This window comes from Ambystoma mexicanum, chromosome 7p (genome assembly GCF_040938575.1).
Source record: "Ambystoma mexicanum isolate Mex_15411 chromosome 7p, UKY_AmexF1_1, whole genome shotgun sequence".
Classification (NCBI taxonomy): Eukaryota; Metazoa; Chordata; class Amphibia; order Caudata; family Ambystomatidae; genus Ambystoma; species Ambystoma mexicanum.
Window position 1 is genome coordinate 532,415,867 of NC_090939.1, and position 16,901 is coordinate 532,432,767.

Genomic DNA, 16,901 nt, shown 5'->3' on the forward strand with positions numbered 1-16,901 from the left:
ACCAGGAGAAAATCAACTAAAAGGCCATGTTAGGCCACCATGTGCAAAGATACCTGCTGTCATAAAAGGGCAACAGGAGAGAAAGCAGCTTTTAAATACCAACACAGCCCCTGTAACTTGGGAGTTCTGAGCCATAGACTTTTGCAATGGGAACTGGAATTAAAAAGCTGCATGGCACATGGGTGATGAATAGATAATGCTGGGCCCATTGAAAAATTAACAAACTGAGCCTCGCATATAAAATGAAAATAAAAGGTATTTCCATCTCATGTGATTAAGGAATACCATGCTAACACAGAAACTGACTTCACGAGTACATAGAAAGCATGGCATCTTTCAACAGAGAAACAAACCTGTTTGAAAGGGTGTGCATTGTGTAGTTTCAAACCAACACATGGAGGGGAAATGTCTGTTTGCCAAAACGATGGGAGTCCCTCATCAGATATGTACTTTAAAGTGCAGTTTTGTTATGGGGGAAAAAAGCTCTGTTTTAGTCCAAACTAGTGGTACCACCATACTTTGCATGAGTCTGTAGCTGACATGCACATGGGAGTCTGCTATAGCCTTGTGTATGTTTAATTGTGTCATAACTTCCTATTGTTGAAAAATTGCAAAATCATCAATCTCCTGAAATCGCCTATACTGAGGCCGGGACCGGACCCTGCACCACCCCTGTGCAGGCCGAATGGGTGGGATTGGTCAAATTTCACTATCGCCAGTACACCCCACACTGGTATGCCAACCTTGTGTCCTAACTTCCTATTTTTGGAAAATTCACAAAATCAGCAACCACCTGATATTGCTTATACTGATATCACAGGGCCATATCCCGCCCTGTTCATTCACCATCACCAGTACACCCCAGACTGTTATGCCGTCCTCGGGCCAGCATTTCAGCCCACACACTGTTGTGGGGCTGGAGCCAGCAATCTTTAAATTGTCAAATTACCCCAAATCACCTATACTGATAACAGAGGGCCGGACCCCGCCCTGTGCAGGACGAAAGGGTGGGGTTGGTCAAATTTCAGTATCACCAGTAGACGCCAGAATGGTATGTCGACCGTGGGCCAATATTTCAGCCCACTAACTGTTATCGGACTGGAGTCAACCTCGAACATGCAAATCCACTTTCACAAATATATGTATAGATGTCATTTTAAGGAACAAACTCAAACCCAGCTGAAAGACAAATGACCTAGATGATGCGTGTCAGGTAGCTATTGCAGACTGAATCAGCATTACCCCAGAACCCTGCATCACGTGATTTCAGGGAAATGGAAACTAACAAACTAATGGTAAATTCAACTAACTGTAAAATAATGGGAGAATACGTATCTGGAGGTTGCTATTGAATAGCCCATAGGACAACATTTTGGTGATTTTCTCCATCATTGTAAGGGTGAGAAAATCCATTGAGGTGTCATTTTGAAGCTATTATCCAGGCAGTTCGGTGAGGGAATCCTCAAGTACAAGGCCTAGTAAGGCTTGTCTTGTCCTCCCTCTGTCTCCCCTCCTTTGTCTTGTCATGCCTAGAATCATTTATGTCCAGGCATGTTATAAATGAAATATCATATCATATCTCATGGACCTCCAAATCTTAGAGCTCTTGTACCAAGCTACAAAGTGATCACAGCTCCCCAGAAACAAAGTTGGAACTCAGGAAAATGTTGGCTGAGTGTTTCACGTAACAGGGTGTACAGTTTGGTGATAATAACTGTTATGGTTTATGTGCAAAGTGCAAATAAGTGCTATTCGCACTTCCAACCTCGTGCTTAGATTGGAGTCATCTCAACCTCCATGATTAGCGGAAAAGGAATATATATATATATGTTGTAAGATTAATTTGTAAAAAAAACAAAGTTTTGTCATGTAGTTAATTTTGGGTTTACCCCAAATGATTGGAGAAACGAAAAACGTATGCCTGTTTATACCGCATTCGCGATAGTAAAAAATACTGAATCAAGTAATGCCGAACGTTGGGAGCAGGGGTGTGGGGGGGGTCCTTCACACACCCAGTTTGGCATTATTGGCTTCGGAGGGTGCAGGGGTGTCCCCAACATACATAACATCAAAAGCGGGGGAAATATATTAAAATAAAATAGGTGCCATTTTAAAAATGCAAGCATTTCGGCCTCGCAGTGTTTAGCTTCGGTATTTTCGTGTAGGTTATTTTAACATAAATCCGTTACTTTTTAGGTAAAACTCTGGAAAGTAACATGTGAAAAAAATGTAACTTCAGACAGTGAATTTATCTCCTCCTGTTATTTTCCATAAGTAAATATCACCACCCCCAGAACCTAACTGTAGACAGGGGCCGGACTTTGGGCGTGGAGAGAGTAGTTAATGACCAATCATGAGTGTGAGATAATAAGCTGGCACCTCTTAATATTAATGATTTTGTGGGTGTGATGAGGTGTACTTAATGTGGATGCCCTATGAGAGAGAGACAGAACAATTTCTGCCTAAAACCATCCTGGAGATAGAGCTGCTAAACATCGTAAAGTGGGGATCCTGAGATAGATGCCTGGCCTTGCTTGGGTGTGGAGGTCTAGAGCTAATGGAGTATTAACTTTGCATGGGAGAGGGAAACTGAGAAAGCCAAAGGCTGACTGGGGCCTGTCCTTAAGGAGAGCCATATGAGGGATGGATGCTGGGACCAGCTTTGACAGCAGCCTGTGACCCCAGAAGAGCCTGGCTGTCTTTCCTGAGTGCCCCAAAACAGAGGTCCAATGTAAATAGAATTGATCCATTTGAAACCAAGTTTGTTGGGCAATCTGCCTGCCTTAATATCTTACCTTCATAGTGGGGGGGAGTGGCCATTGTGTAGACCCTTAGCATATTTGACTGATTCTTAATTTTATTCATTCCCAAATAGATTGATGCACAGGGGAGTTTGGAGGAGTTCAAGATGTTCACCCTCGTTCCTAGCGGAAACTAAGTTATAGTGACGTAAAGCAATTTGGTGCCTTTATTTTTCCCCAGATTTCTCTAATGAACAGGGGTGTCCTTGTCAAAAAACAAAATGTGTAATTGTTACCATTCCCAAAACCATGCCTTAAAAACAAAAAGGTGTTTGTCCCAAACCAGAATTCCCAATTAATATCACATCCCAAAAAACTGTCTTTCAAGAAAAGGTGTTTGTCCAAAAATGAAATTCCCAATTGTCACCACTCCTCAAATGTTGTATTTAAACACAGAGGTGCCCTTAGCCCAAAACGAAATTTAACTTTCCACACTCCCTGGCCTTTAAACAGAGTGGTGCTGCATATAACTTATGCCTGGGTTTTTGATATTTGGGGGGAGAAGCACTTTGCCAAAGTTTACCCCTGTGTAATTTTTCATTGCACAATATACACACTTTCCTGAGATTGAGGAAGTGACTCTGATAGCAGACCGATTTTTGCTTTGCTTTTGGGGTGAAGAAAGAAGGGTTCTATAAATAAAAAATATCTTGACAGTCTGTGTGATTGTAAACTGCTCGAAATATCAAGTGTGCAGGGAAACCCCATGTATCCAACACAGAACGTGTGATGTGTAACTTGTTTCAAAATCAAAACTGTGCTTTCTTTTCAATCTAAGTATCAAGTAATTTCTGCCTGTTTATTACAAAAAGGAAAATGCATGTTGTGTAGAATCTTTGTTTTGTGCCACAGAGAAGGTGGTGTGTGTAAGCAATAGAGGATTTATTGAACAAATACTACAAAAGAATTGTTATATCTGGGTTCAGTCCGCGGACTCACTTCCCTGTTTGCTCTGCAGACGGGCCTCCGATTGGCCCAGAGCGTGGCGTGACGTACGCGAACATTGGACACACCCGATGATTGGATGGTGAAAAGCATGAGATGCGTCTGATTTTGGAAATGCCCGCCATGTTGGATTCTCAGGCAGCGCCCTTTGTTTGTGAGGATTGCGGAAGAAACATGTTAAAAAACACAAATTGCAGTTGTTAAACTAATGAGGTAATCTCTGGGGAGTTGAGGGGTGAGAGGATGGGATGGGATATGGCCTTAAAAAGCCCAAAAAATTGGTGTTTTTTTTCAACTCATACGTTCACGAACGGTCCGGATGTCCGGCACAGTTCGGTGATGTTTATGAACATTTGAGATGTTTGGGTGCTTCTATGCCTATTTCTGCATTAGGGTTGGTGAAAAGCAGTTTTTGTATGGCTTATAACTTTGGCGCCACTCAGTAAAACTGCATGATATTTTGGAATTTCATTCTAGACCAGACCCGAAATGGTTCGGCAAAGTGTGGTGCTGTTTTGTCAAGAGGGTACAAAATTAGAGTGGGGTCCCAAAATATTTTAAAAGCTTCTAAATGTGGTGACAATTCACGAAGCTACTCAAAACCTTGCAAAACGATTGTATACCTAGATATGAGTTTTTTTGTTTGGTGGGATTTTTTCAGGAGGGGGCAAAATTAGCGTCAGTGTCTCAACATTTTTAGATGGCTTATAACTTTGTTGCCATTTGACGAATGTGGACAAACGGTTTGAGAAAGATTATAGACCCATCCTTGAATGTTTGCGCAAAGCCTGAATGGATTTTGTCAAGTGGGGCTAAGTTATATGATGTTTTCATGTATGTACATTTTGACACTTTTGAAAAAAAATGGGGGATTTGGATCAAACTCGTATAAGGAGGAGTAGCAAGGACCTGAAAGCATGGTTTTGGAAAAGTGTGTTTAATTTTTTGAAAAGGGTCCTAATGTACGTACAACAAATAGTGATATACCTTTGGTGACTGAGGTATAGCCTGTGGCCATGGGCCGTGGTCAGATTGTCTATGACAATCTGGCTACTGGCCATGACCACGAGGGACCAGCCATGGGGTGAAAGTTGGCATGGCCACCAGGGACCGGCTATGTGGTAACGTTTCTGGAATTTAGGATAGGTTTGAATAGGAAACAAATATCTGCTTGTGGGTACAGGTTGAAGTGCCTGATGGGATTGCAGCAAATATGCACGAGGTGGCTCAGCAAGAACTTCAAAGCATGGTCTTGCAAATATGTCCTGTGTTTTATTTTTTTCAAAAGTGTAAAATGTAAGTACACAACACAGTGATGCAACATTGGTGTCTGGGCAATGTGCCTGGCCATCACCAAGGAGAAATGTGTACTGTAATTTACTTATTGGGGCATGCAGCATTGCTGAAGCGACAGGTTTGATTGTTAAAAATATTCTGCTTGCAGTAACAGCCTGAAATGTTGGATTAGATTACAACAAACTTGCGCGACGTGCATTAGCGAGAACCTGAAAGCATGTTTTTGGAAATATGTCTTGTGTTTTATTTTTCGAAAGTGTAAAAATATAAGTACAAAAACTAGTGATATACATTTGGTGTCTGGGTAGTGGGCCTGTTCCTCGACAAACACAAATGTGTACTCTGATTTGATTATTCGGGAATGCAGCATGGCCAAAGCCTATGCCGCATGGATTTGGAAACTGGCCATGGCTGCAAGCCATGAGCACTGGCCATTGATTACATTATTAGGGTATAGTGGACACTGAGCTAGGATGCAGGGTAGGTGCAGTGAATAATAGGGGTGGTTTGGTTTGGCTGGGGTCATGGTGGATCCTTATGCCATAGGCAATTGAACGATGATTCCAATCCCCAGCATGCACTGCTGATAACGACAGACTTAAGTATGTGTTGCAAAAAATATGTTTCTTAAAGGAGGTTTATAGTTCTTTCATATATATGAAAGGAGGAATTATTCATTACTTATATACAGTGATGTAACATCATGGAACATTTTCACATATAAACACCTATTAAATTGACAGAAAAAGCATTGTTAAAGGGATGTTATGGTTAAGATGCATCCCACCCTTGTGACTCCTCTCCTCCAGTAGTTAGCCAGTGTCGTACCACCTTGGCATCAGAAATGCAGATGCAAAAGATTTGTACACGATTGTTAAGTGGCAGTTGGTGTGTGGAAGTGTAATATGGTCATAGGGCTATATGTACAGTTTTTGGAAGTGATTGTTGGATGGAACAGCCGGTATAAAAAATCATGTATTTCTCCATTCAGTGTTTGCTGAAAGATTTAACAACACATATTGCTGCAATAAAACTAAAATGAATTATATCCATGTAACCTAATGTCACTATGTCTTCTTGAAATGGGTAGTGGGCATTGTAGGAATGATAAACCTTTGCAGGTCATAAGGAGATTCAATCAGCAAGAACTATCTGGAAACATTTTGCTGAAAATGACGTTTGTGAAAAATACATTTTCTTTTGTAGTCTCTTAAAAAACAGACACACACACACAAAACATGATCTCCCCTCTTAAATCCATTAAAGGAGCCATAGTAAAAATTGATTAGCCCAAGTGACAGTAATTAAACATGAAGAGCACAGCTTGTGGTATCCAGCATGTTTCACCAGCTGCGATTAAACTAGCATACCCTGATACTATGAGACGGGTTCTTTGCTTTCATTCATGATGAGTACATTTCAATAACTTGCATGTCTCAGCTTACCCTTCCTGCATAGTGCATAACTGTGAATGTAGGGCCTTGATCCTTGGGAGCCACGTTACCATTGCCGTCCTTCATCGAGGAATATACAGCATTAGAATTGGAGGTATCAAGGAGAGAATGAAGGCGCTTGGAAAGGCTCTGCTCCATTGAACGAATTGATTGGCTTTCTTCATCCAGGAAAGACATGAATCCTGATGGCTTCTGAAAAGCAAACACAAAACAGAAAGTTCATAGGCTTTGGGTAAAATAATGTTGGTTACCGCTCAAAACGATTGTTCCACAAATGTTTATTTAAATGATGTAGTTTTAGTCATATATCGTGTACAAAACTTTTCCATTTAGAAGATATGTTTGATTTTTATTTACATCAAAATATAAGTTGCAGATGGAAGACATCCCACTGAAAGCAACATTATTACAATAGTAGCCACTTTAATCAAATGTATACTCCAGCAAATTGACCCACAGTATAATATTTCTATAAATGATGGTGATTCTAATGGTAGTCTTTGAGCAGTGCAGGCCCGACACTATGTGCAGGTGCTCGCCAGCCCATCACCACAGCGACAAGTAGCACAGTCCACTGTGTCATTTATTTGCGTGGGACACTGTGCTGCCTTTTTCTGAGCAGGGCGTGTTACCCAGGGCTACACAAAAATGCAGTGTTGGTTGGTCTGAAAACCGCTGTGTCTCATTGTCACGCTTGCAGCATAGATTCACTGCCTTACAGGAGAAAATGTATTTCTTCGCAGCATGTTTACATTGCAGTGAGAAGGGGAGGGCCATCCGGTACTCCACGTGACAGTGTGGGATAGAGTGGAAGGTGCATGCAGGTAATTTGACATTTTTAAATGTAATGTGAATGTATGCATGTATGTATGTATGTATGTATAATGGTGGTTGATTTATTTATGGATGTGTGCATGCAAGGAGTTGTATGTCTAATGTATGAATGCATGAGTGATGTGTTTATGCCAGCCCCGACCCCAAATTGTAGGTGCCCTGCTCAGCAATGCCCCTAAAGTAAGCTGTACACTTAATGCACAATACTGTATATCAAGGGTAAAGCAACAATTATGTGGGTAGACAGGTCTACATTGAATGAAGGCTGGTATAGCCAGCTAATAACGCTTATGTTTACTTTTCCTTGAATTCGCAGTTACTGTGCATCAAGGGTAAATCAAACATGACAAGGGATATTATCTAACTAGAGTTCCCTACAGTTAATGTAGTCCATTCTGGGGACATAAAATCACTTAAGGTTTCTTTACCCTTGATACACCGTTACTGTGCATCAAGGGGAACGGAAGCATGATACATGACATTATGTGGCTAGGCTGGCCTACATTGGTTGTAGAGTAGTCTAGTTGCATAATAGCAGTTACTGTGCATCAAGGGTAAAATAAACACTGTTGTCATTGGTCTAAATACAATGTAGAGCAGTCTAGCTAGGCAATAGCACTGATAATTTATGATTTACACTTGATGCAGAGTTACCGTGCATCCAGTGTACAGCAAACATGTTACACATTTTTACCTGACAAGAATGGCTTACAATTAATGTAGGACATCCTTGCCAGTCAATAACAATTATGTTTGCATGACCCTTGATGCGCAATTACTGTGCATCAAGAGTAAAGCAAGCATGAAAACTGTTATAACGTGAATAGACTGTCCTCCATTAGTGGTGCCAATCTGCATTTACATTCTTATTGGGTTATGGCATGTATTACTTGACATAAAGGGACATGCAAACAAGATACTATTTTATTACCTGGCTAGACTGACCTACATTGAATGAGGTCAGTCTAGCCAGATAATAACATGTATCATGTTTTCAATACCCTTGATGGCAAGTGAAACGTGTAGGGCAGTCTAGCCAGGTAATAACACTCATCATGTTGCATTACCCTTAATACCAAGTAAAACTAGCCATGCCATATTAAGAAAATATATTCAGACTGGCACCTCTAGTGTCAGTTTACATATACATTCTTTATCTGGAATGTCATTTTTTTCTTGTCAACAAGAGAAAAAGTAAAACCTAAAGTCATTACAAGGCTAGACTGAGCTACATTAGAAGTGCCAATATGCATTTACTCTTAATGTGGTGTTAACGTTGTCACTTGGCATTAAAGCTAAAGGAAACATGAAATGTGTTATTACATGGCTAGTTTGGATAGTGGTGTTGGTGACCATTTGCTTTCTTACCGTGTCATAACATTTGCAACTTTTTTGCTTGAAATCAATGGTAAAGGAAACATGATGAGTATTTTTACATGGCTAGACAGGCTTAGTTTAGTGGATCCAGTGTAGCCATATATACCTTTTTTGTCATGGCATTGTGTACAGTGCATCAAGGGCAAAAGCAAACAAAAGTGTGATTACTTGGTGTACAGGCCTATTTTGATACAGTATGGATTGTAAAATGTTTTAAGTGGGTGATATTTAATTTCAGGGGAATTTCCCCCTTCCCCAAACCAGGCAAGCACAATTCTCCTTTATTTGCTAAAGTTCTTTTCACGAATCTGGGACCCCAATTCAATAGAATTCCTTCCCCATAGCTTCCCCCACTCATTGCTGCAAAGAAGGTCTATGTATTAACCAAATAGAAATTATTGAATCAGATTGCAGATAAACAAATAGTTTTTTTACAAAAAGAAAGGCAAATGGTAAAATGATCACCACACTAGTCACTTTAGTTTTCAATACCACAGATAGTAACACACACTACACCATAAGCATATATGCTTTTAATTCACCTTGAGCATGCATGCACCACAGATTAGATGCGTGAGAGTCCAGGAGGAATCTTTCATTTGTGAAAACAATAAATTATTTGAGGTACCCCACCTATCCACTTCTCTCCACTTCACCTTTATTCAGAATACTTTCCAACTTTACCATAGACAGGTCAGTTTTAACTGAATTGTAACAAGCTATTTGACCTTCAGGTATGTGAATGACTTCTAAACAAAGAAAACATATGTTCAGCAGTATGTTGGAATAATTCCCTTCGGTGATATTTGTATTCAGTTACCATGTGAAATGTACCTTTCTCCCATTCAATGGGCACCTTGAACAGTGGAAAGAAATGGACAGCGAATAATCAACCTCTCCCTTTTATCTTGAGCAACTCTGCATTAACATCAATATTCTGCTTGATGATATCCCCAAGAATGACTTCAATTATCTTCTTTTTCTAGGCATGGACATGTTAAGATGTTAAGATTACTTTTTCGACCCATGTTAATAGTTCTTCTGCACTAGATGTCATCACCAGAGAAAAGAGTCATGTGGATTTCACTGTATACACACCATCGGACATAATCTATAAAATATATACTTTTATAGAAGTGCATACAATCTGAAATATTCCGTATCTTCTTGCTATGAACAAATAATGTACCTATTCCCACCCCTCCATACTAACAAAACACAGGGACCAGGATTATTCTAATTCTCTTCATAGTCACTCCCAACAAGATTATTTCACTTTTAGATAATACTCACATCAGGATTTGTTTTGGCTGAATCACAGACAGATGGGCACCCTCTTAAGGACTGTTTCTATTCTCCCTCCCTAGGAACAGGTGGGCATCATCCAGTAAGATAGGATCAGCTTTTTTCTATAGCCTGTCTGCTTTCTCTTCCACTGAAAAAGACCTGGGACTTTAACTCCTCGTAGACCTCAATTTCAGTCTCTACCAATAATACATCAAATGGACCAACAGGCGAGCAAATCTATTCCTTCTTCAAGTTGTTATAAATTCTTAATTCTCTCCATCAGTCGGTCAGTGAGTGACTAAATCCCTTTAGTAAATGCTCATGAGTGAGCTCATGAGTGAACCCCGGTGTGTCCTGTGTTTGACCTTTTTATAGAAGGGGAAACACCTCCTTTTTGAGGTGTGTATACTTTCACCAGCCTAATTAATCGATGGGGGTCATTACAAGTTTTCCGGTATGGGAACTATGGTACCGGTAAGCTTGCCGGTACCGTAGTTCCCAGACTGGCAAACTATGAGTTCTGCTTGCAGGTGCCATTACGGCTGCCAGGTCTGTCCGTACCGTCACCCGCGATCAGAGGCTGTCGGATGCACCGGCACCATTTTAAATGGTGCCTGTGCATCCAACCTCCCCATTCCCATTGAGCCCAATCGGGCTCAACTGGGAATGGAGAGTAATGCATTCTAGCACCCGCGTATGGGCAATTACCGGGTCCGGCTGGGCCGTAATGACCCAGTAATTGCCCATCTGTGGGTGCTGGAAAAATGTGCACGTTCGGCGGCAGCCTGCCGGTTTTACTGGCAAGGCTACCGCCAAACTTGTAATGAGGCCGAATGTATATGATTGGACAATGTTCCAAAAGTGACTTATTACAGTAGACGTACCCCTCTATAGTCATTGGACATATTAATAATGGATGCAGTCTATTGGGAGTAACCTCTACACCCTGTTTCCCTCTGATTTAATGTGATGTCATTTCAGGGATTTCTTGAATTAAATAAATATTACCACCTTCTCAAACATTTCATCCGAGCAACATGACACCTTCAAGAATCAGCCCACTACAGTCTTCTCTCTGGTAGGAATCAATTGATGCAATCCTTATAATTATATCATGAATAAATTCTGAATTATAGATGTATCCCTTTAACTCACTTCTAATTTATATTCAAATTATTTTTCCATCTCAAAATAATGTGCTTATCACTGAAAACCCGAGAACATATGACACACTAGCATGCACACTTTATTTGTGAAAATATGCAAATTCAGCTAATTTACATTAAAAAAAACATTAAAAATAATTAACACCAAAATGTGTTCCTTAAGGGGATCAAAACAGGAGATACAGACAATACAAACAATTGTGTGTAGATCAAAAGGTTATTTTCTTTTGTACAAAAATATGGCACTGTTCTTTTACCTAGATACAACACTGGGAACATGGTAATTTTCTTTTGAGTCAGTGCTGAAAATATGCTCTTGTTGACAAACGCCTGGCCCATACAGGAATTATGGCCCAGTGCCTGACTGATGAAAAAGCCTTTGTAATTTGATTATCTGTGGATTTAGGGGTATTTAGGTGTTAGTTATGTCTCCTTTTGAGAGGTTTCCATATCTGAAGTCCTGTCAAGTGTTGCATTCTTCCCTTCAGGAAGACCTTGAGATGTTGGTAATAAACTGAAGAGAACCACAGATTCATCCAAATTTTCTTTTCAAATGATCAGCCCTAACAGACATACAGGGCAAGTCATAGAATTCAATGCTTACGCGTTATGATCTATTCTTGTTTGCCTTGCCTGTTTGAAGAAGGATCCTAATCTGCAGTGGGTAGTATCAAATAGTTTATTAGCATGTCCTGGCATCCTGTATGCTGGGGTGGTTGTGTATTTGTGAGTTGAAAGGATTGCCATATGTCAGAATTCATTGCTGGCTCTTGCAACTTTGAGTGTGCATATCTTCATAAACCATTACCGTTCATATTGCATTTGCTTATCAACCCCTATCAACAGTCCATATTGTCAACATCTGAAGGATTCTTAATCCCGATTATTTCTGTAGAAGAAAATGAATACACACAAGAGATGAAATGCAAATACATTTTTCTTTCTTGAACTTCTGTTCTCTTTCTCCTCTTTTCCTTCAAGAGATTTCCTTGGAAACACCTGTTCCCCTTCCACAAGTCCTTGAAATAATTATGTATTTAAGAAAGGCTTAATTAGTAAAAAGTAGAGAAATAAAATGTTTATGTAACAAATTACATCCTATCATGACATGTTTACATGCTACTTTTACATTCAGTCATTTTGTAGCACTCTGATTTGTTTACTTACCTGTTAATTTTCTTATTTATTCCATTCCTTTTCTTGTTCAGGTTTCACTCTTCCTCACTTTCTTCTTTTCTGACTTCAGATGGCTCCTCAATAATTTTCAACGCTGATCAAGGGTGACAGCTTTCAATTGAGTAATACAGAACAATTTTTTCTCACCCATATCTTCTTTTGGAATTCAGATTTTATAGGTGTCCGATTGGTTCTATGATCTCAAAATCACCTCACCAAGAAGGTAGAAATGTCTTCTTCCTTGGATGGTTTCTTTGAAAAATGTATAGATAAACCCTTTAGCTACACCATACTCCCATTTTGTTGTCTTGAGGTTATAGTAAGCGCCCTCATTCCTTCAGCAGACTTCTCCAGATTGAGTTTGGCATATGCAAAATAATTCTGCGGATGCTTCCTCAAATTCTGAGTGTACTCATGAGTAGTTGAGGCATTTATCCACGTTTGCTCCTGAGTTCGGTAAAGCAGATGTTGAGGCAATACAATTTTTTGTCCAGTCATCAATTCAATTGGAGACATTTTTATGGCAGAAGAAGGTGTAGATGAAATGGCCATCAGGACACGCAGTAATCAGATGTAGTAGCTGGGTCCAGAATCAACCACAGACTTCTTCAAGATACAATTGTCTTCTTGTATCTCTCCTCACACCCATTTGATGGTGGGCGGTAGGTAATGTCGAATTGTATTTTTACAACTAGAATTTCCCACATCATAGTCATCACCTTACTGGTAAAATGACTACCTTTGTTGGACTCAATCATTTGAGGAAAATTGAAACTAGTGCAATTGGGTCTTTTTCTCTCCTACATCACACTCACCACCTGTGGCATCCCTCAGCACTCTATCCTATCGCCATGGCTCTTCAACATCTACCTGGCCTCTTTGGTCCACATGATCTCCACCGCCACATCATTTTCAGTGTTATGCAGATGACATACATCTTTCCTTCAAGCTGCCATCCTCTACCTCCTTCTCCTCCTGTCTCATACCTGACTGTCTAACTGCTATTCAAACATGGCACATGGTGCTCTTCCAATGATCTCTGCCTTAAGCCAGTAATACAGAGATTCATTGCATTGGGACGCCTGCTCCTTGTTTCCCTCCCACACTCTGAACGCCCTCCCTGGTCCCCCTCTCCTCACCCACCTTGATGCAAAAGACCTTGCTGTTATCTTTGACTCCTCGCGTTCCTTCTCTCCTCACATCATGGACCTAGCTAAGAAGGCCCACTTTCAGCCACACCTCCTCAGAGGTATTCTCTCTTTCCTCACCTTCCCCTAGAAGCTCATTGTCTCCAGAGCTCTGGCCCTCTCCAGTCTGGACTACTGCATCAGCCTCTTCCTCCAACTCTTGCCTTTGCCCCTTCAACTAATCCAGAATAGGACTGTGAGACTTATCTTTGGCCTCAAGCCCAGGGACCATATCGCTCTGGCATTAAACTCTCTCCACTGGCTCCTGGTTGCTGCAAGAATCAAGTTCAAAACCCCCTGCTTCATCCACAAGGCTTTCTAGGACCTGGGACCGTGCTACATCCCACTCTCTTTCCATAAATACCACCCTGCTAAATCCCTTCAGTCTTCTAGCTCCAACTCTCTGCAGATCAGCCGCTTCCCCAAGCAGAGGGTGAGGGGTATATCTCTCTCCTTCACAGATGCCTCCTTCTGGAATGGCATCCCTGCCCTCTCAGGGTTGAGCAGAATCTCCTTAGGTTCCAGAAGCTTCTCAAGACACTCTTTTTCTCTTCCTCCTTCCCTCTCCCCTGGTAATGTTCCCCCTCTGCCTCTTGACTGTCTGACTGGTTACATCAGACCATACAGGGCACCTGGCCCTTCTCGACCAGTCTAACCCTGAACTTGGTCTCCTGAGACCCCACCACCACCTGCACTTGCCCTTCTGGACTCTGGCCCTTTGCGCTAGCTTGGCTGGGCTTGCTCCCCTGTGCACTACCTGCCCCTTCCTCATACTTAGCACGTGGACCTTCTTCCCCTGCACTCCCTTCTCCCCGGGCCCTGTCCACCTGGCCTCCTATGGCATTTGGATATACCTCTAGCACTTCCTCCTCCACTCTCCCCTGCACTTCTGTTTACGGTACTTGCACAATACGAATGTCAAATGACCTAGTAGGACTGTTTGTTTTTTCATCCCTGCCCCCCTTGTCTTGTTGTGCCTTGAAACACATTGTGTATAGGTGCATTAGAAGAAACCAATAAATACATAAATACAATAATAAATGTTCAGCCCTAACACCCATATTGTGAATGTAATAACATTCAACTTAAACTTTAAGGCACAGTCATATTTGCTTTGCCTGTTTGAAGAAGGATCGTTATCTGCAGGGCAATTTTAAAGATTTTCTTTGCCTGGGAAGGGAACTTATTTTTCCTCCTGTCTTGTATGCTGGGGTTGGGGATGTCTTTGTGAGTTGAAAGGATTGCCATATGTCAGAACTCAGTGCTGGATCCATTTAAAGTTGTTTTTAATCACAACTTTGAATGTGCATATGTTCATAAAACATCACAGTTCATATTGCATCTGCTTATCAAACCCCTGTAGACAGTCCATATTGTCAATATGTCAAGGTTTCTAATCCTACATTTTATTTCTGTAGAAGAAAATAAACACACAACAGAAAAAATGCAAAAGACGTTTTTCTTTCCTGAACTTCTGTTATCTTTCTCCTCAGGTTTAGCAGTTTCCCATTTAAACAAAATGTGTAGGTTATTTTCAGGTACTTGAAATGTTCATCTCATCTTCTCAGGCCTTGTCAGTGAGTTTTAGGTGGCTGCAAAACATTTCATATTGCATTTGCGCATGTGTTTGCCCAACTGCGATGTGCAGGCTGCAGCTCACATATGTTTTTTCAACAAGGCCTTGCCCTGCATCTTTTCTAATAAGACAAACATCCGTACAGGATATACTTTTTTTCTGTGACATAGCAATTTTTCCTGGATCGGAGTCAAACTGGCATATATTGGTGCAGCATGCAGGACATGTGTAGGAGCTGCAGCATGAACATGGTTTCTATACTGGCACATGTTGTGGACACAGGGATAATGAAAATATGTTGGAAAATGTTCATGTGCACTGTTGGTAACTTGCTTCTATTTAAATTTTTCATGTGCTACCATACAAAATTAATGGCAAACTGTGTCGCTTTTTATGCAGTTTTTCAAACAAAGTAATGTAAAATACACCAATTTAACCCATAATTAAATATGTTTCTCATGCAGAGAACCCCCTGAAACATATTTGTTTGGTTCATGCCCCCCGCTCAGTCACTCATGCATATTACACAAATACATTTGCGGATCTCCAGTTCAGAAATTCAGTGTAGCACTGTATTTCAGTACTGTACAGGGAAAAGAATGATGCATGTTTCACTTTATGAGTTATCATATTATCTTTAGGCACCTAGATCTGGGCTACAAAATGTTTGGAACATCTCATGTCCATTACATATATAAGTTATATAAATTGCCAGATGAAACTGCAGTTAAAGGGACATTATGGTTTCAAGACAAAGGGGTTCATTATGAGTTTGCCGTCAGTCCACCAGTAATTCCGGCAGGATACCCAAAAACGGACATACCGTTACCAGCGCCTGACATCCTGGAATTTCCGGGATATTACATTTGCTGGAAACTGAGGTCATTCCCCATTACATGGGACTCAATGGGGTAATTGCTGGCAATACCGGCTGTTGGCTGGAGGTAAATCAGTCAACCACCACCAGCAAACTTGGCAGTGAGGGAAAGGTGTCAGTTAAGAAAATACTACCACATTTCTAGCCATTTTCCTGCACCTCTAAACTTATAATGAGGCCAGTGTAAACGTCATTGAAATTCACAAGTTATGGTTATCAATGCAGCCAAAAAAAGCCCCAGCCATTCACTGCTCATGGTCTCACACATGGAATAACATTGGAGATCAAGATATACATCATTAAGGACATCACTGATGACATCACATATGACCTCACCACTAAATCATCAAAGTTATCAATATATTCATGCTCCTTGGGTACTACACAATGGACAAACAATACAATCAAGTCCAATGCACTGCACACCTACCTACAATGCACATAGAACATGAAATGACCTGCAGCAGACCGCGGGATTGGTGTGCATTAGGCATGAGTAAGGTTAATGCCTAGAATGCACTTTTTGTATCAACAGAATACACAGGTCATGAGTACTCCTTATGGGCCCTAACATGCAGATATGCCCTTTGCAGGATAACACATTGTTGTAGTACCAAAAGCCAATGAACTGTATACCTAGCCTCTGTGTTTTGCACTTGGACGTGGCGCCGGACAAGTCTGAAGTTGTACCACTATCAAAGTGCCATCAGGGAATGGTCAGAATTCATGACCTGTGCAAATAGCACATAAGGCAGGGTCTGAGCCCATACATGTATTTAGGAAAGACTATGTGGGCAAAGTGTGTCATCTCGTAACATGATGAAGGGTTTGTGGACTTAAGACATTAGGTTGTGGACTGATATGGCTATCTTATAGAGAAAAAATCTTTGCAATCTGTAAGGGGGGTACATCGGACTTCAGTGAC

The 16,901-nt window shown here is 40.9% G+C and overlaps 1 protein-coding gene across 3 annotated transcripts in view; it reads right to left on the reverse strand.

The window, feature by feature from the left end:
• The window catches only part of MYO16 (myosin XVI), a 3,167,675-nt gene that overhangs the window by 950,310 nt on the left and 2,200,464 nt on the right, over positions 1–16,901 (reverse strand). For all 3 annotated transcript variants that reach the window (XM_069636567.1, XM_069636564.1, XM_069636566.1), the window contains exon 23: positions 6,488–6,688. In XM_069636567.1, the coding sequence (XP_069492668.1) occupies positions 6,488–6,688 (201 nt within the window). The remainder of the gene's footprint in view (positions 1–6,487; positions 6,689–16,901) is intronic.